At 44.6% G+C, this 21,334-nt stretch overlaps 1 protein-coding gene across 1 annotated transcript; it reads right to left on the minus strand.

The window, feature by feature from the left end:
• Positions 1 to 2,247: 2,247 nt before the first annotated feature.
• Positions 2,248 to 20,875, minus strand: zmp:0000000529 (WD repeat-containing protein 20). The gene is given in 6 exon segments (XM_005461143.4): positions 2,248 to 7,303; positions 10,709 to 11,062; positions 11,065 to 11,247; positions 11,250 to 12,116; positions 14,511 to 14,693; positions 19,693 to 20,875. Coding segments are annotated over 6 exon segments (1,737 nt in total). The 5' UTR covers positions 19,795 to 20,875; the 3' UTR covers positions 2,248 to 7,255.
• Positions 20,876 to 21,334: the final 459 nt, after the last annotated feature.

A 21,334-nucleotide genomic window follows, 5' to 3' on the forward strand; every position in this document is an offset into this window, starting at 1 on the left:
TTATATTTTTAGTAGTGTGTCACACAAACAGCAAATATTGTCAAAAAACGTAAGAAATCTTTGGGGGTGCTTTGATTCATTTGATTCAAAAATGGGCTGAAATCGCCCCTGGCTGAAGACATTAGAAAAACACCTTTGTTCCTTTCCATGAGTGTTCCTGTTATTTTTTTAAACATCATGTTAACTGAGAACAAAGTGAAATGAGACACTTTCACAAATAAATCTAAGTGACTAGCACTGCCACTGAAAGCAAAGTCTATCACAGTTGCTCACATTTCATCCGAAAGGACTCCTTCTAATCTAACTCGTCCTCATCTTTCTCCTGTGCTTCTCAGATTGTTTCCTTCCATTGCTGGCATTGACTTTCAGCTTCCTCCTCGCTGGCTTGAGCAACAAGAGTGAACAATTTAGCATTTAAGTGAAATCTGAGCTCAGTTGCGTTTAACTTCTGCGCGTGACAAGCTACTGAGAAAACTCTGGGAACTCTGCTGTGTCTGCCCTATTTTTGTGGATTGAACTTTTTAGTGTGGCAGATAACAGAAATAATCTTTGAAAGCGGATACAACTGCAAAAATCGAGTGTTTGTCTTTCTGGGGACATTAGATTTCAATATTTTTCAATTTTATCTGTCATTCCATCTTAAGAAACAGTTTTTTTACTACAGCATGTCAGCCTTGACTCTATGTCTAATTTATAACATAGAAACTTCAGCAGCGCTTATTTTTTCACGTAAAACAAGAACAAACAAAAGAAAATTGCAGTGACATGTATGTTACATCTCACTCCAGTGGTCTGATGACTAATACAACCACTCAGTGGTTTGCAGACCGAAGGATTACCCTTTGACCCCTTGATAGCAGTGTGACGCATACAATTAGACTCAGACATTCAACATTGATCCTGTTCACTCCTGTGCACATCGATGAATGAGTCCTTTACCTCTGGTTTAGTTCTCTCCTGCTAACGCGCCCTGTCATCAATTTTTTAACCATTTACCAGCAGCAACTTCACCTCACAGGCATGTCTGTGAACAGGTTTAAACCTAGAACCTTCTTGCTGTGAGGTGACCGGTGCACCACTGTGCAGCCCAGCTGTTTGCTATACTGTCCAAGTCTGTGAGGCCCGTTCATGACCTCCGTGTCCCTTCCTCTCCTTGGTTAGTCCACAATGGTTAAACTGACGTTTATTTAATACACCGGGGGTACATCTTGCCCGAGGACACTTCAACAGATGGAGGCAAGAGATGATGAGAGAGCCACCAGCCTTGGGAATCGTAGGCAACTCAGTGCTATCAGTCCTGAGCCAACAGGAGGACTAGGAAACCAGTGACGAGTGTAAAGGGTCCATCCAGGTTTCACTAAAACAAACAGTATTACAGGAAGTATTAGAGTATAGATTACTTTTAGTTCTAAGTAATTTCCGAGTCATCATGGAAACAGACATCATCTCAGGCTCTTTTAATCATAAAATACTTTATGATTATGTTTAAGATTTCCCTGTGATGTGGGATTTTCTGCTGCACATTAATTTTTATGACTGCAGATCGTTGTGTTGTTGCTCAGTGGAGTCCTCCTTAATAAAGAAGTGCTATAACTTTTACGTTTTAGTCCCTCGTCCCATGTACAGCCCAATTGTATTTTCATATTTTGAGAAGTGCGTGGGAGTGTGAGGACCTCCGGCAATATCGACGTCCTTGTTAGAAAGACAAGATGGCTGGACTTCCCCAGACAGATAGTTCAGGGTATCTTCGATCTGTGGTGATTCTGGGAATGTTCAAGGATATAAGGAGTTCTTTTAAACATCATGAACACAATATTGTCCTCATATGTAAGCTGTTGTGTTCTGCAGATGTGTCCATAGACTCCCAGTGTCTGTGTGCAAAAAGCAGGCTGTTAAATCCTGTTATTCTAGGACATGGAGGGCAGAAGATCTAAATCTGGGAGCTTTCTTTTCTTAAAAATCTTCCAAACACTTAAAAAAAAAAAAGAAAAAAAAAGACTTGGTTCCTCCAGCCGTCCTTAGAGCTACTAAAGCTCAGCTACACTTCCTGCTTTGGACCTTTTATACCTGATGTTTTGCATGCTGATACATTTCCTACAGTGCTGAAGTCTTTGAGCCTATATTTAGTTCAAATACAGAAACGTTTAAATCCTCTCTTTCCTTCATGAATCCATATGAAAAACCACAGGCTTGTAAAGCAGTATGTTAGTATGACTTGTTATAGTGAGAAAAACAGATAACAGAAGGTTCAGGTTTCACGTTTTAATAACAGATCTCCATTTACAAACAGTGACGTCATTCAGCTGCTTTAACTTCCATCAGAGCAGGCATAGAGTGTGTCTGTGTGTGTGTGTGTGTGTGTGTGTGTGTGTGTGTGTGTGTGTGTGTGTGTGTCTGTGTGTGTGTGTGTGAGTGGCTGTCTGTGTATGGTGATTAATGAAGAATGCATATTTCAACATTAACAAGCACACAGGAGAGAAACACGGACATATTAAAGTGGCTTGATTTGCTTTTCTTCATCCTGATGAAAAGATTTGTGGAACGCTGTTTGTTCCCTCAGTGCTGAACGTGTGCAAGTTTGGATTGTCCGTGACGGGGGGGGGGGCTGTGCGTGTGGCTGTTTGTTTGCTGCCTGCAGACAGTCTGAACACAGAAATGAACAGAGGTCAGCGGAAAACACAAAATTTTCTGATTTCAGCGCCTCAAACAAACACCAATTCCTGCAAATTTAAAACTTAAACATGGAGCTCGAATTGTTCACGCTGCTCTCCAATGTCACCTCTGTCACCACTCACTGCTTAAACCGTTTCTTCCACTTAATGAGGCACAAAAATGCAACCAGCTTTTTAAAAAGACACAGCTCTCAAACAAACTGAAGACTCTCTTATTGCTGAATGTTTTATCTTTTATCCCAGTGAATGTTCAAGTCAAGAATGTGCTGATTTCTAAATAAGCTCTTGCACTGCAGGATTCGTTTTTGCCTCTTTTACATGGATGGAAACACTGCGAGGAAACGTCAGAGGCACTGCGTTGTTATAGGACATCTTGAAGCTGCATTAAAATGAGTTTTAACTTGTGACTTTATTGTACTTCTCCAATAAAATTTGACATTAATTCTGCACAACAGAGGACAAATACACAGAGAGACTGTGACCCCTAAAATCATCCAGTTTAGAGAACCAAAAACCTTAGAAACCATAAAGACAAAGGCAAATCTCCGTCTATATTTGAGTATCCAGGGAGTTTGGGAGGTTTTTTGATGCTGCGTTATGAAGCAGGCTTAGTTCACCTGTAAACAAACACCTGGTTGTGAAATACCTGGATTAGTTTGAAGATGTTTTTTGGAGACGTTCGACCTGTTAAATAATCTGTGCTCTCATCAGTGTTTCAGGTGAAGGTCCAGATTTTCTCCTCACACGTCGTGATGCGACATTAATTTGGCCCTAAAGCTGAAGCAGACTCCAAGAGCTCACGATTCTCATTCGAAGATACCCTCCTTAGGCGTGCTGTTGCTATGACGACAAGGATGAATTCACGTGCTGCGACAACAGCGACTCAGACGCAAAGCCAAGAAACCGACGGTTTGTCTGGGGCTCCAAGGGCACAACCTTGGCTCCTGCAGCGCAGGATGTTTGCTCAGCTATTTATAGGCAGACAGGTAAGAACAAGTTTAAGATCAAACACAGGAAGGCGCTGAATACTGACACCTGGTTTTGAATAGATCAGGCCAATAATCTGCTAATGAATGCGCTGTTTCAGTTTAATTTGATTCTTGACAACATCTGGCCCTGATATCGCAAAAAGTAATCATGTTTACAACATGACAGGACAGAAGCATCACTCAAAGTTTTAGTGTTAACTATTAATGCTATTCTGCTTTTACTTATTTATTTCCTTGTTTTCTGTGATATACCTACTGTTAGAATGCTGGGTGCTTTTATTAAACCTGCACAAAGGTTCAAATTATGAGGTCAGTGTATGTGTAGGAATCCCTGTAAACTAAAAGCTCAGTAACAGTTAATTTTTTTCTACTCTTGGCTCTGTATGATGTCACCAAGTGAGGCTATTCCTTATATGGTCATCTCAGGCAGAGAAGCCCCACCCACCCACCAATTCACTCATCAAATTGTATCTTTATGAGGTAGCCAATCAGAAAAAAAAAAAAAAGATGTGTTAAAGTGGGAGGAGTTTCTTGAAGCTCCCTTAGCGGAGTCCAGGAAGTCTCCTAGGGAAATGCGCCTACTGTGTCGCTTTAAATACTCAGAGATACTAAAATTGGCAAATTTTTTAAATAGTCATGCACACAGCGTCAGAGTGAACAGAAATACAGTCCGATTATGATGGGAGGATGGTTAAGGTGCAGTCCTGTAGCCTCTAAATCAGCTGATTATAAGTTGTTACTACCAGAAATGTCTGGATTACAATCTGGGCTCAAACGTATCCTCACTACACACCATCTGGACCAGCAAAACTTGAGGTACTAAACAACTGACGTATAAATTACGTCTCTGTACTTTATCAGGAAAATCAATAAAAATCTACTTTTAAAAGTTATGTGAGTATCATACAGGGAAGTGCAAGGATTCAACCAGGAATTATTTAAATACTAATAACAAGCCTGACAGTTAAACTTTGTTTTTTGTTGATTACAAAAACAAAGTGTTTACGTAATCAACAAAAAACAAACTCAAACTCACAAAAATGTTAATAACTGGAAGTTTTAAGATTGGCTCAACTGATCCCCAAGCAATCTGGAATTTTCTGGGATCTAGGAATTTTTGAAATTCCCAGAAGGGTAAATTTGCCCGTTGACTTTCCATTTTCATAGATACAAATCAAGCTGAACTAAAAGAAAAACATTGTCTAGATGGTTTTGTTAAAGTATAGCTCATTAATCCAGACGCAGATGTCCTTTTGGATCCCGGGACTCAGTGAATGCTAAATGTGGGGGAAACTTTCCGCCTTGGACGTGCTTTAAACTTTCAGGACTTGTGTTTGGCGCAGCTTTTGGCAGGTTTATGGCCGACAGCAAAAAATAAGACAGATTTTTTGTTTCTTTTCTATCGTCAGGAATCTGAACAAAGGCTGAAAAGTCGAGTCAAGTGTAAATTCAGTCACGCAAAGGGAACAAACTTCATCACGGAGATGTGCAATTATTAAATTCCTTCCAACTAAACGTGTGCAGTGAGTGTCGGGGGCGTAATGGGAGCCATTTTGCCGCTTCAGTCAGATCGATAAACAGAAAGTACACCCCTGAATGTGGCAGCTAACAATGGACCGTGGATTTATTTTATGTGCAAATTCTTGCAAGAGGCAATTCAGGTGCAACAGGAGAGTCCATAACACAGAATACATGATGCTACACCAAGAGGGGGACTGTGTGTGCGTGTGTGTGTGTGTGTTTGGAATGTGCAACAGTGTGCGTTTGTTGGTGCCCAGGTTACTCATTAAGATGCATGAGGATTAGTGACGAGTCGACTGATTAGCTTGGACAGTCAGCTGAAATGATTGCTCTCTGTGCTCGAGTCGGGTCGGTCACCCCGGACCCCAAAAACATCAGATTAAACCCAGACTGCTTTCAGGGCCAAACTAGAGAAACTCTATAACACAAAATAAAAACACATCGACATCTTCATGTTCCCTAAAACAGCAGACATTCGATTTATAACCGTCTCGTTTGTATGTACAATAGAAGGATCTTCATATATTAATAATCTTCATCTTTCCTGCTTCGTCTTCGCCTCATCATCGCTGCCGAGTCCCTACACGTTTTGTCCGCTGTGTATTTATAGAGTATTTTCATTATTTACAGTATAAATTACTACACAGTCTTGTGATAAAATAAATAACATAAATACAATGGCCGTGGCTTTTGCAGTGTCTTTAGCATGAAGGGGAAAATGGGAGGGGTCCGATGGAGGAGGGCCTGCCGTTAGCTCCTCTGTTGCTTCGGGGTTACAGACAGAAAGGATGAAGAACGCGGTTAAAGCAGTCTTTCTGCAGAGAGACACGGAGGAGGGAGGGCGGAAGCAGTGGGAATAAACCGCATTCCCACTTAGGGAGGGAAACTCTTCCTGAGAAACACTTTTCTCACCTCCAACATGGACAAAAAGCTCATTAAATAATAAAACGTCCCAACTTTCTGGACTTAATTTTGGCCAATCAAGAGCGTCCCCTTGTGCACCTCTGTACCGCCTTCAGGCTTGCTGCGTGTTTTAGATCACTCGGTGGAAGTTTTCTAATAATGATTACAAACTTACACATCCGATGAGAGCTATCACTCCGGCTACAAACGCGCAGTTATCAGTGGAAGAGTCTGCAGAGTCCAAGCTAGATGGGAGCACGTCAGGTGAGGAGTACGACCACGGATGATGATCTTAATTTCTTTTTCCAGGAAGCTGAGCAGCATGAAATCTGTCAACCAGGTTTAGAGGCCCCCGTAACATCCCAAGGACTCTGAAAGAGGAGCATTTTACCCACAGAAACATAATATGTGCTCACTCCCTGAAGGGTCACCCTTTAGACTCACTGAAGGAGACTTCCACAGAGCAATCTAAAAATAAAGTTGCCCAAAGAGACGCATCCAATTTATAGTTTATCAGTGATGGCAAATTTAAACCAATTGATAAATGTTTGTTTTTTTTAAATGGGCCATTTTAAAAAACTTCCACTTAGCTACAGTGGAAGAACTTCATGTGGAAAATGGGACCAGGTAGAGCTGACGTGCTCGAATAGTCCAGAGGCTGGCTTTTTAGGTCCATCATATGGTCAAAAATACATGGACACCTGAACACTTCACCCGTATGTGACTCATACTCTGCTGCTGCAACAGCTTTTCCAAGACATTAGTGGCGTCTAACACGGATTTCATAGTTCCAGTTGATCCTAAACGAGGTCTGGCTGGTTTCCAAAATGCTTTAAAACATTCCTCAGAAAATAAATGAAAACTGCAGTAAAAGAAAAAAACAAACAAACAAAACAACTAAAGGGGTGTCCACATACTTCTGTCATATACTGATATGGTCCACTGTGGCTTAATGCTATATTCATTTGTTACCACGTTTTCCTAATCTGTAATGTTTCAGGAAGAGTTTCCCACCTCCGGCTGAAGGTGAGTACAGAGAGTTATACTGAGGGTTAATACTGCAGTGATAGGTCAGGTATCGTCTCTGGTAGTTGGCCCCAAATTCTGACATATTAGGAGGAGGATGAGGAGGGAAAGGATGGAGGGATGAGTGCAAAGCTTCTCCTCCAGCTATACCACCGTGCCGCTCGGAGAGTTCCCGTTCTGTGCTGTCAGGTTCTGAACGGGAGAAGAATAAAAACACAAAGTTAGACACGCTGAAAATCGTCTCCTGTCTGCACTCAAACTGAACTTTTAAACTAACCCTGGTTCATAATTATACTGATAAAACAAACAGTAAGTGGGATAATTACCACTTCATAATGAAGGCCCTTAAATAAAACTACACTGATACTAATTTTCCCAAGAGGGCAACACCAGAGCCAGTGTCTGTTTAAAGGGTCGTATCAATACACTGAACTCGATTCTGTTCAATATTAATTTTATGTCTTTATAAAATTATTGATGTGGTCCTCCACATCTGTCCCAGTTTCTTATATGAACTACTCTATAACCCCTTTTCCATTAGAATGTACTTGGATCAACTCTGCACAGTTCACCACGGTTTTCAGGGTTTAGGTCACAGTACCTGGCACAAGGTACTTTTTTTTTTTTAGTACCTGCTCGCCCGGGTTTCCACGCGATCCGAGCAGGTACTAAACTGCGACATCGTCAGACTGCATGCCACCAATGGGCTTGACAGTAGCATCACTCGAGAGTCTGTTGTTCACGAAAATTAAAACCGCCATTTTTAAAATGACTACAAAAAAACAACGCTGTGTTCCCCCGAGTCTGACAAAGCCACAGACTGAGCAGCAGGTATATTCTTGTTCAACTTCTTTTTAGCATTCGTTTCACATTTTAATTACGTCGAGGGACGCTCGGACATGTTGATATGACGACAGCCATGCACATTAAGTAGTACTGAATTTGTAGTGGAAAACCAATCAATCCGAGCCGAGCAGGGTCGATCCGTGGAGAGTTAATCCGAGTGGGTACTAATGGAAAAGGGGCTGATGAGAGCTGGACAGGCCATAGAAGGTCCTTAAGTCATCAGCAGGACCGGTATCTGCTCCTCAGTGAAAGTAGGAACAGCATGAGCACTGCCAGAGCTACAAAATGACCTCCAGCAGGCCACTGTTGTGAATGTCTCTGACCAAGGAATCAGAAACAGACTTCATGAGGGTGACATGAGCCCCGACGCCCTCTAGTGGACCCTGTGCTCACTGCCCAGCACCTTGTAGCCCAAACTGGCATTTGCCATAGAATGTGTATGAATGTGTGTGTGAATGGGTGAATGACTGGATATGTAAAGCGCTTTGGGGTCCTTAGGGACCATAAAAGCGCTATATAAATACAGGCCATTTACCATAGAATACCAGAAATGGGAGGTTGTGCTTTATACAGGCGAGAGCAGGTTCACCCTGAGTACACATGATAGACGTCAAAGGGTCTGCAGAAGCTGTGGAGAAACTTAAGCTGCCTGTTACACCACTCAGCACAACCAGTTTGGTGGTGAGTCAGTGATGGTCTGGAGAGACGTATCTATGGAGACCTGCATAGACCTCAACAGGACAGGCAGCAGCACCCTGACCGCCATCAGGTTTCGGCTCTCTGTAGGTTGATAATTTTCACTTCCAACAAATGATGAGGAATCATTGGTTCCAGATCCTCCTGTCTCAGAAAACCAGGACCTTCACAGGTGACCCGCGGGGTCAGCGTCTCAGGTCAATCAGGTCCCACACTTCCAGACTCACTAACAGCTTCTTCCCTTGAGCCATTGAGACTGTTAACAAACACTACCCCCCCCCGGCAGTCAGCCTCCAATGATGATTAAGTACCTAAAAATGAGGTAATTCACCAACCTCCACAAACCACTGAACTCTGAAAAATATGCAAGAAAATGGTTGGTGCTGAAGGCAAAACGACAAACGTGTTTCACTACTAAATAAATAAGTACTACTGTTAAAATACTTATTTTATGCTTTTATTTCAACACTACTTGAGCTACCCAAAAACTTGATTCTGTTCATCTGGACGCAGCATTTTCAGTGGGAGAAATGTTTCATCGCTCATCCAAGTGACTGCTTCAGTTTTTCATAACAAAAATTTAAAATAAATAATTGTTCCACCCCAAGGATCAGGTCCCCCGGCATAAACAGAGGATTGTTGTGATTTATACATCGGGAAAACCAAACAACCTGTGGCTAAGTGGGTGTCACAACACAGAAGAGCTACCTCGTCAGGCCAGGACTCTGCAGTCTATTTACACCTACAGGCCAGTGGACACTCTTTCAATGATGAGGATGTAACATCCTGGACAGGGAGGAACGCTGGTTTGAGCGGGGAGTCAAGGAGGCCATTTACATGAAAAGGGAAAGACCATCTCTGAATCGAGGAGGGGGCCTAAAGGTACATCTTTCGCCATCTTACAATGCTGTGATTGCAGCCATTCCCCAACTCTCTGTGAATGGTACTCATGGCCATTGATCAAATAAGTGGTTTGTTCATCAATGATCATGACAATTTGCATTTTAATGATCAAGGAACTGACCTCACAGCTCATTGTTCCTTCAGTGGTGCTAATTTCAGTCATTATGAAAATGTCCTGTTTATAAGGTTGGGGAAACCTGCAGCCAGCTGACACTGAAGAAGTCACTTGGATGAGTGACGAAACGTTTCTCCCACTGAAAACGCTACGTCCAGATGAACAGAATCAACTTTTGGGATTTACTTACCTGGATGATTGAGCATGCATCAAGACTTGGGCTACTCAGAAATACATCACAACTTTTCCTGAAATATACACCAGCAGTCAGTGTTTCTCTGTCCTCTTTTAGGCCTAACAAATTGGTTGAAGACATTTTGCTCCAACTTTCTGAAGAGGTTAAATCGTGTTTTAGAATAAATTAGATGATAAAGAAGGGTTTGCTTTCAGGTGTAGAAAATCTGTATCTGGGCAATCAATGCCACATGAGCGTGCACTGTCCTTGATTGAGCCTTCAGTTGCTCAGAGTTCGGTCGTGCTATAGGACTAATGCTACAGTAATGGCTGACGCATCTGTCAATGTTCGGGTGAACTGTGACATCAACGCGGCCTCGTAACCGTTCACACGGTCAGCTCAGAAAGCGGTAATGTTTTTCTCAGCTCAGCACTGGAATAAAGGAGGTTTTTTTCATGTCCATGGCAGCATGTGCCATAGCTGATGAGGACGAGGGTGAGGCTGAAATGCCTGTATGAACTGGGCTGTTCCCTCTTTGCAGCAGGTATCTTTTGTTTTAAGCCTGTTTTTCAGGAGCTCAGCAGCTTCGATGCCTCACCCAAACATGGTCGCATCTGGCTTTAAAACACCAGATTAAAGGCTTCAGAATTAAAGGTTTCAAAATGATACCCTATAAAATGAAAGATGATGTGATGATGGCTTAGTCCATCGCTGTTTTTGCCCTGTACTGTAAATTAAAACCATGTTGGACTGGAGTCATGAAGACATGTGAAGCGAGTTATTCTCTGAGCTCTAACTGACTGCAAGACTAACCAACTAGAGAGAAAAACCATGACTTAAAAAATGTTAACAGGAGACGTACCGCCTTCCCCGGCCGTGCCCAGGTACAGATGAGGCCCTCTTGGCAGGCCGTGATGATGCAGTCATCCATGAACACCAGGACCGTCAGCCTCTCGTGTGCAATCTTCTTACAGACCAGCGGCTCCAGCAGCGGCACTTCGTGCATGCGCGGGCACAGCGTGGTGCCCAGCACCTTGGCGGCGTCCAGCCGGTTGCTCCTCGGCGCCACGTTGATCTTGTCGTTGCTTTTGCTGATGTTGCCCAGGCTGTGGTACCGCTTGTGCTCCTTCTCCACGCCCCCACTGCTGCCGGACTTATCCGACTTGCGCTCCTGTAGGGAAAGCGTGGCGAAGCGGCCGATGCTGAAGGGGGTGCTGTTTCCTCCGCCGCTGCTCCCTCCCCTCCTCCTCCTCCCCCACTGCCCTCTGAGGCGCCCTGGCCTTTGGAGGCGTTCGCCACAGCAGGGTGGGGCAAAGAGTTGGAGCGCGAAAGGGAGCGAGGAAGCGGTAAAGGGAGCGTGGGTGGGTTGGAGGCGCCGGTGTTAGTGTTCGGGGGTGATGGTGTCCCTCCACACCTCCACTTCCTCCCCCACCTGAGGTGCTGTTGACCACCCCGCTGCCAGAGTTGGACAGCGAAGGCCCAAAAGTGTTAGTAAAGGCGCGGGATAGCGGCAGGCGCGGGTACAGCACGTCATCAGTCAGGTCCCACAGACAGAACTGGGTGTCCTGCCCCACCGAGCCGAATCGGTAAGTGACCGATGGCGAACCGCCGCCTTTTGAGCTGTGCCGAGAAAGACGCGATAACGTGCTGCTCGTTCGAACCCGCCCAAAGTGCATGGAGTTATTTTGCGCCCCCTGGTGGAGGTCCTCCTCGCTGCCACTGAGCTCCATAGGCTCCTCATCTTCCAGGGAAGTCGTGAAGGGATCAAATGCTACCACATTGACCCAAGACTTGTGGCCGTGCCCCCTCGCTACCACTCGGCTTTCTGCAAATGACCACACAGTAACCAGATCATCCTCCCCTCCCGTGGCGAGATATTTCCCATCGGGGCTCCACGACACGCAGAGCAGCCCACCAAAGTAGCTCTTCATCACGCCCTGAAGCTCCATTGAATCAAAGTGGAAGACGCGCAGGCATCCGTCCTGGCCCACGCACGCCACGTGCACGCCGTCTGGGGAGAACGCAAACTCGTTGAGGCCTCCCTCCCCCACGGCCCACCGCAGCAGAGGGTTGCGCGGCGTCTTGGTTTTGCAGGCATAAACGGCGAAGCCTTCGCCCTGCCGCAACAGAGAGTACTGTGGGGCCGTGGTGCCGCATGGGTGGTCCACGTTGTAGAGGTAGAGGTGACCGCTGGCATGGGAGGCCAGGAACAGGTTCTCCGACTTGGGAAGCCATTTTAGACACGTTACCTTGGATTTGTCTATCAACCTCTGTGAAACAGGAAGGAGGTGGGGACAAGGAAAGGAAGGGTAAAGAAAGACATTAGAAAAGTATGAGTTTTAGGTTTTGTTGAGTTTATTCGAACATATGAATGCAGAACAAAGGTAAAGGTAATGAAGCTGATAAAAGAAGGCATTTTTTGGTCAGATATGGCTGAATTGTCATGAGGCGTTCTGCAAGGATCTGGTTTAAGTACCTTGTTTTTTGTTCATTCCACATTATCCCATTAGGTCAAATTATTAGTAGTTTTAATGCCATTTTTTATCATCTGTATACCAATGACATCAGATATCCCAGAACTCAGAGCTGCTGTCTCAAAAAGTGAACTGGAGATGCTCATTCATGCCTTCATCTCCTCCCACTTGTATTACGGGAACACACAGTTTTCTTGTCTATCTAAAGCATCTATTAATCATCTCCAATCTGTCCAAAACGCTGCTGTAAGGTTTATAACTTACTCTCATAAACATTAAACCGTCTACACTGGCTTCCTGTCACATTTAGGTTTTGGCTCTTATGTTTGTGGGCTGACAAGGCGAGACCCACACTTTTATTGTTTAACTTCTTTATCACTATTCTCCAGGCCACATCTGGGCTACAGATAGAGGTTTTCTCATGATCCCAAGTACCCGTCTGAAAACTAAGGTGGATTGTTCGTTCCAAACCAAAAACTTTGGAAGAGTTTACCTCTCTCTCTTCATGCCTTTGACTCTATGGCATCCTTTAAAAATTAGTGGTGGTGGCCAGTGGTACCCCTCAGCCTCCTAGCAGATACACCTATGGTAGTCATTTCAAAATTCTAGGTGACTTCTTTCACTAGTTGTTGCATTCAAGATCAGAAAACTTGACCTCTGAACTTAACCTGCATATTAAGTCACTGTGATTTGAACTCCTCCGTGATTTTTATCAATTTGAAACTCCCATGTTGCTTTGTTCTGAAGTTATTGCATTCACAAACTTCAGTGTCCACTTTGTGACAGATTTCATGCCTTAAAAAGCACTTTATAAACATATTTACTTACCCAATAAACCAGGGGTGGGCATTCTCAGTCCACGAGGGCCGGTGTCCCTGCAGGTTTTAGATGTGTCCTCGAACCAACACAGCTGATTTAAATGGCTAAATGAGCTCCTCAACATGTCCTGAAGTTCTCCAGAGGCCTGGTAACGAACTAATCATGTGATTCAGGTGTGTTGACCCAAGGTGAGATCTAAAACCTGCAGGGACACCGGCCCTCGTGGACTGAGATTGCCCACCCGTACAATAAACACTTTCCTAAACAGTTTATGGCAGGGGTCCCCAATCCCAGTCCACGAGGGCCGGTGTCCTTGTAGGTTTTAGATACGTCCTTGATCCATCACAGCTGATTTAAATGGATAAATTACATTCTCAACATGTCTTGAAGTTCTCCAGAGGCCTGGTAATGAACTAATCATGTGATTCAGGTGTGTTGACCCAGGGTGAGATCTAAAACTTGCAGGGACACCGGCCCTCGTGGACTGGGATTGGGGACCCCTGGTTTATGGTCTCAATGGTAAGTTTCTTATTTTTAAGGTGACAGGTGGACTTTCTCTTCTCTTTTTTCAAATATTTATTTTGGGGGCCTTTTTAGTTTTTTGACGGTAGAGGCAGGAAGACATACAGGAAATGGGCCAGGTGGAAATACACCCAGCCAGTAGTGTTTCAGCATAAAAGCCTTTACATACCAACCACATTGCAAAAACAAACAAACAAAAAAAACAACATGAAATTATGAATTTTTCAGAGGCAAATTTGTCGTGTAAAGTATATACACCCTGAAAGCATCCTCAAAAATATGCACGTTTGAAAAAAAAAATGAAGTTGAGATCAAGCGATGATGAGCTGATTCTGATGTTTCTAAACAAGAAAAGAAAGAAATGGAGACTCTGGGCTCATCCAGTTGTCATGAGAACACAGCAGCAGGGACAATTTCATGGTTTCATCCCAGAGCTGAAGCTACATTATGACAGCTTTTCCTACATATTTCAGGATCTCAGTTTGAGCTGTTGTGAGCTGAGTTGGGACCACATCTGTGAATGCAGAGAAATCATTTCAGAGAGCCAATTGACCCAGAGAACCTTTAGCTGCATGTCTCAGATTTGGCTCAAATGCAGTGGTCTGATTGGTCAGATTTGTTTATTTGTATGTGAATTTAAAACAAAAATTGAACTTGATAAAAAAACATTGTCCTGCAAAATTAAGAGCTACACCAGCCTCAGCCCTCCACCCTTCATTACATCCCTGAGATCTAATGAGCATATTGTTTTGTTTATATCTGCGCGCACCACCAGCCCTGCTTGCCAAATCTGGCTGTCTGCAACTTTGTTATCTTTCCCAGATTAAAGCAGAGACGCAGATTTATTACCTCCTCATTGAAGAGTTTACTGGTTTCCTTCTTGATGGGGTCGAGATACTGGACCTGACCAGCTGAGAAACCCACGATGAGAGCTACACTCTCTGCTGTGGCCGAGTACTGGTTGAAGTCGTGACATGTGGGCTGAGTCCCCTTGTAGATCCTCTTGTCTATGGGCTTACTGAGGTCCACAGCCTGCAGACAACAGAGAGGAGACAGAAAGTTTCAGGGACATTCAGAGGTCCAAAACAACAAACATCACATTTCTGTGCCCATTCTTATGTTTCTTTTGTTCATTTTTATTTCTTTTTGACAATCCAATCATCACACGTTGAGGTGTTTCCATGGCAGCTGCAGTAGAGTTTGATTTGAACGTTTTTCACATCAGGGTTTGCCATCTCAGCGACGGAGCAAAGTTTCTGTGCAGGGCCGCTGTGTGCGCCGACAATCACCAAGGCTAAACTCGCCCCCAGACAATCACAGAGAGAACCCATCAAACAGAGGGCAGGGCTGCAGAGATCTGCAGCTTAGAGAGGTAACGAAAGGTTTTCAGGGTTATGGAGGTGACTCCCTTTCTATGGGGATGTGAAAACTTATGCTGCAGACCTAAAATGCTCTGGAGGAGGTTGTGTTTGAGAGATCATCGTCATCATGCACTAAAGTGCTGCTCCAATGGAGATCAGCGAGCTGCTAGGAAGGTCAGCAGTTTTAAGAGACTGTGAGAGTAGCATCGAGCACTGATATCTGCAAATCCTGGAAAAAAGTATTACCTGCATTCCTCACTCAGTGGAGTAGTAATTCTTTTGTGTGTAAAGCAAACCTGCCAACACTGCTCTTTCTCTCAGGTTCTCCCATATTTTAAGACCGTCTCCCTGCAGCCTCCCACTTTATTCTTCCTCCCTCTCATAATTTGACCAGAAGACTTTATTACCAGCAAGAGTAACACTGTGACATGAAACTACAATCCACACTACATACAGTCATATGAGAAAGTAAGTACACCTCCTTCCATTCTAAGGTCAGCACATAGTAAAGAAAAGACAAAACCTCAGATGAACAACAACATCTTTAAACAGGCCATCTGATCTTTGTCCTAATTACATAAAACTTGAAAGTAAGCCTGCAAACTAGTTTTCATGTTTGTTCTTTACAAAAACTCCCAATAAACCAACTGCAGGAGTTACTGAACGTGTGGAGTGATGAATGAAGGATGCTTTAAAAATGCAGCTACACGTGTCGCTTTGGGGAAGAGGGAAGCGGTTTACATCCTACAGTTTCTTTAAACAGGTTATTAGCGTTTCTCATTAAGAAGCACGAGGTGCTGCAGGCTGGAAGCAGATCCAGCTCCAGGGAAAACCCTCAGCGATGATACTTTTCTTTTTTTCTGTCATGCCAAAAACACTTTTTTCCTTCAATGGGTTCTGAAATATAACTTATGCATTCACGGTGCCACGCAGAATTTTGAGATCTCAGTCAGCAGCTGCACAGCGTCTCTCCTGCTGATGTGTGCATGCAGGCAGCGTCATAAGCATGAAAGCGGAGGTGAAAGCAGGAGGAGATGAACACAGTAAGATAAACATGATTTCTAGAAGTCATCCTAAAATATGAGCGTGTGTTTAGAGAGTAACACCAGTAAAGTCCAGGATATACGCAGATCAGGCACAACATTATGATCACCTGCCTAATATTCCATTGGTCCCCCTTTTTGCTACCAAAAGACCCAGCTCTGTCAAGGGATGCAAGTCCTGTACTTCTGAAGCGGACCTCAGTGGATCGGACTTGTTGGTCCAGCACATCCCACAGATGATCGATTAGATTGAGATCTGGGGAATCTAAAGGCCAACTCAACACCCCAAACTCGTTGTTGTGCTCCTCAAACCATTCCTGAATCATGTCTGCTTAGTGACTGAGTGGATTATTCTGCTGAAAGAGGCCACAGCCATCAGAGAGTACAGTTTCCATGATTGATAACAGGGGTGGGGAACTCCAGGCCTTAAGGGCCGGTGTCCTGCAGGTTTTAGATGTGTCCTTGATCCGCACAGCTGATTTAAATGTCTAAATTACCTCCTCAGCATGTCTTGACATTCTCCTGGTGATGAACTAATCATTTGATTCAGGTGTGTTGACCCAGGGTGAGATCTAAAACTTGCAGGACAACGGCCCTGAGACTTGGAGTTTCCCACCCCTGATCTATAACAATGCTAAGGTAGGTGGTACGTGTCAAAGTAACATCCACATGACCATCCTCTGCTGGCTCGCCGCCTTCTCACAGTGCATCCTGCTGCCAGGCGTTCCCCAGGTAAGCAACACACATCCGTCCACGTGATGTAAAAGAAAACATGATCCATTAGATCAGCCCGCCTTCTTCCATTGCTTCGGTTTGGTTCTCGCGTGCCTCTTCTCTGTGCTTTCGGCACTGGACGGGCGTCAGCATGGGCCCCTTACGGGTCTGTAGATATGCCGTCCACACGGGCCAGCCTTCATTCCCCATGTGCTTCAGTGAGCCTTGGCCACCCGTGACTCTGTCGCTGGTTCACCACTGCGGACCAGGAACATCCCACAAGGGCTGCGGTTTTGGAGATGCTCTGACCCGGCTGTTTAGCCATCACAATGTGGTCTTTTGTCAAAGTCACTCAAATCCTTAAGCTCACCCATTTTTCCGTTCTCCCTGATTTTTCCCTCCTACTAATAGGATGTCATGATGAAGAGAAAAATCACCTGTCAGTGGTCAAAGTTAGGCCTGATCAGTATATAAGTTAACCTTATATGTGCTGTGATATTTTTATTTGTATAAATGTTTCCTACCATGAATTTATTCATCTACTTCTACAACTTTTTTGAGGAACTGGTCCATTTGTGTGTCAAAGATCACAGAAAGCTTTGTACAAATGTGTGTTTTCTAACATGAATCGCTACATTGTGACATTCTGCAGTGAACCACACATAACAGGCTCAGAGTAGCAACTTTGCCTTCAGCAGAAATTTTGATCTTTCTGTAGAAATATTTGAAATATTCTACACGTGCAAACCAGATGTTTGTTCAGTCCGAGTACAAAATGGGAGTAACAAGTGATTAAAATCCGCCCGACTATGATGACTTCATTGGAATTTGTTGTTGGTCAAAGTATTATGGAGTCACTGCCAGTGTTATTTAAATGTTGACATTAAAATGATATGAGCATACTGCAATACATGGCTTTATCACAGCATTATTAAAACTAAGAAAAATATGTTTTGTGGAAATAAAAGTAATTTTGTTGACAACATTTGTTTGCATAAAAATGACTGAAAACCAAACTTACAGACCTAACAGTTAAAAACATGCATCTTAGATAAAGGAAACTGTAGCTGTGATCATCACAAATACAGACATTAAAAAAAGAATCCTCCAGAAAACATAACAGGGTTATAAATGACCCCACGTGGGCATTTTAGTCACTTGAGGGTCAAAATGATTACGTTTCAGTGGTGAACAGCTGCTGCATGAGCATCTAATGAGATTACATCCTCAAACAAAAGACGTAACCTCGTCCTGATGTGAACCACAACCACCATCTCGGTGCCCTCAGCCTCTTGTGTGTGGAAGGCAAACACAAAAGAGGACAGAGGACAAAATCAGCTCTGTAATTGTTTTGATTCGGCAGAGATAACACTAAATGTGAAGAGTCGAGAATAATTATCTGGTAGCAATAGTGAATGTCCCAGGGCCTCGCTGCATTATATTACATACTTTTAATTACTGATGCCAGATGTTTGCGTTTCTTTACTTAAAACTTTAAAATGATGCAGAAAATAAATCACAAAAGCTGAAACTGTCCTGTTTTTAAAACTTATTTGATGGAAACATGCAGAGCTTCGTGTGTATCAGTGACCACTGATATCAAAGCTTCAAAATACCTGCCTAAGTAGGTGCTGTGAGGGAGGTGGCTGCTGAGTGGCAGGTCTCGTTTCTAGAAGGTCATATCAGGCACACAGCAGCCCCACCCACCCGCTGTTTAAATCTTCTGTTTGCGAGGGGCAGCCAATCAGAAGAAAGCGGGTAACACTTTCCCCCATAAAGACGGCATCTGACCAACCTCTCCTGTCCCCTTGATGACAAGCTTTGACACCTCAGTAGACACATCTATAAAGACGTGGTTTGATCACCACTAGAACGATTTCCAGGTGGCTGCACAGGCAGAGAACACCCTCACTGACCTCTGATGCAAACCCAGTCATTCTGTTCTATCGGCAGAAACCACTCAGTTCAGACAAGAGTGTCAAGGGTCACTCCTAGCAGACTTCGATGGTGTAAAGAGGGGAGCTAAAGCTTCTTGTTTCCCGCAGAGGACAAACAGAGGAGCTGTACCAAGACCAGGAATAAGACAACTAAGGATTATAGGAATCATGCAAAGCTCCCCTAGCAGTGCTGAAGAATAAAAATATGATGCTAAACAAGAAAAACTAACAGGTCCACTTTAAACATGCTCCCTACATGCACAGAAGCCCCACCCACCTGCAGTTCAAACCTTCTGTTTGTGAGGGGCAGCCAGTCATAAGAAAGCTGGTTTAAAGCGAGAGAGGAGGGGCTGCGGTATGGCCTAGTATAACATAAATAACAATGATTCATGCAAAGCTGCTCTAGTAACAACAAATATGAAGCACAACAGGCTCCCTTTAGAAAATATGATTAAATAGTCAAATTCAGCCCACTCTGGGAATAATGGAGTCTATTTTTGACACATGGCCTTGTCAATGAGGGGACAGGGAGGCTGCAGAGCCTGTGATGCAGTGACTGTTCATCTGGATTGTTTTGTTGTTAAAAATCAACATTTTGCAGAAAGTAAATGATCTCGCAGTGTGCCTCCAAATCACAAGCCTTCAGCTGTGAGCGCTGGCAGGCAGCCCCAGTCAAGGACCGGGCTTCAGCTCCCAGTAAGGCTGCAGTGAATGGAGAACCGTCAGAGCCTTTCTTCTCGCCGTTTACTGCTCCTTCAGCTCCTTCTGACACTGTGCATCCGTCTGCACGATGCACCACTCACCACCTATTCAGCCAAATGAGCAGCAGCTCCATTTTGCATTGCATAACAAGCAGAAAGCTGTGGTGGTGGTGCAGCAGCAGCCGCTCGGAGAGCCTGAAAAGATGACGAAATGCGAAGCAGCAGCATCACACTAGCTGCTTAGCACGCGAGGCTAAACTCGCCCCCAGCCTCACCTTCTTGATGTTGGTGTACGTGTAGAAATACAGCTCCCTGCCGATGTTGAAGCACACCCGCTCCGACTCCTCGCTCGGGTCTTCGGGCTGCAGCTTCACCATGGAGACCCGGACCGGCGGCAGGAAGCCGGCCGGGGAGGAGTTGGCTGCGGCATTGGAGGAGGAAGAGGCGGCGGCGGCAGCGGCGGCGGCTGCAGCCCCGGGCCCCTGCAGCAGCCCGACCCCTCCGCCGGGTATCGGACCCGGTCCGGCCCCGGGCCCAGCGTGGCTCCGGCGGACGGCCCCCGCGGCAGCCCGCCCCGCTGCAGCGAGTCTGAGAGGGTGAGCAGCTTGTAGAAGCCCTCTCTGGTCCGGAACTGGGACTTAATCTCATTGATATCCTTCAGAGCGCCGCCATCTCCGGCCATTTTAGTACAAACACGCCGCACAGGAAACGGAGATTCTGACCTGGAAACAAAAACGCGCTAATCACAAGTCCTAGGAGAGATGCGGGAAAGGCGAGCAGGAGGCGCAGCAGCCGTGCTCAGCAAGGCCGACCCGCACAGCCCGTCCGCCCCGCTGCATTTTACACCGGCACCGCCGCTGCCTGCTAAATAAACCCCCGGAGACAGCCCCACCGAGCCGGTGTTAGCATCCTCCTCCGCCGGGTCTCTGCCTGCCTTCATCCAGCGTGCGTAAAGTACGTGTGACGGTGCGTCAGCTGCTGCTGCTGGCCCAGCCTGGCACTGCGCACTCCCAATGTGGTCGGGGGGCAAAGAGAGGACATCCAGCCCCCGTCAGCCTCATTCACCCACCCCACCCCCAACACAACAACCAGTGGACCGGCCAGGACCACGGGCGTTTCCAAGATTTTTGTGGGCCGAGGGGGCGAGAATAAGGGGGCGCACAGGAAATCTGAGTATTTGATCAGAAACAAATTCAGACTTATGATGTGCTGACAGGTCTGTTACATGAAAAGTAGCACTGCTAAGAGTTTAAGCCTTGTTTTGTTTTTTTTATTTAAAAGTGGTGAAACATGGATCGGATTATCCACTGGGTCTTCTGGGTAGGGGGCCAGTGCACGGCTGAGTGCCCATCCAAGACACAAGCAAAAGAGGCAAAATCATTGAATTTAATTACATGTTTTAAATTTTGCCCTTTAAACCACATATACCAGGGGTCAGCAACCTTTAACACCCAAAGAGCCACTTGGACCCGGTTTCCACGCAAAAGAAAACACTGGGAGCCGCAAATAATTTTTGAAATCTAAAATGAAGATAACACTGTATATATTGTTTTTTACCTTTGTGCTTTGTGTGCACAACTAAAGTAAGTAAGTAAAGTTTATTTATTAAGCGCTTTTCACAGACAGGCAGTCACAAAGCGCTGTACACAAATATTAAAGTAAACAATACAATCAATAGACATTATACACAATGTAAAAGATCAAATATAAATAATGTAAAGAATATAAAATACGTAGATCAACAAAAGGCTTGTTTGAACAGAAAAGTTTTTAACTGCTTTTTAAAAGAATCCACAGAGCAACTAAAGTGTGCTGCTTATGAAATCCATGAAGTGCTACAGAGAAAATTACATTTTATTTATGTAATTAACACATTTTGAACTCTTAAAGAAATATAACAAAAGGAAAGACACCCAG

The sequence above is a fragment of the Oreochromis niloticus genome, linkage group LG14 (genome assembly GCF_001858045.2).
Source record: "Oreochromis niloticus isolate F11D_XX linkage group LG14, O_niloticus_UMD_NMBU, whole genome shotgun sequence".
NCBI classification, from domain to species: Eukaryota; Metazoa; Chordata; class Actinopteri; order Cichliformes; family Cichlidae; genus Oreochromis; species Oreochromis niloticus.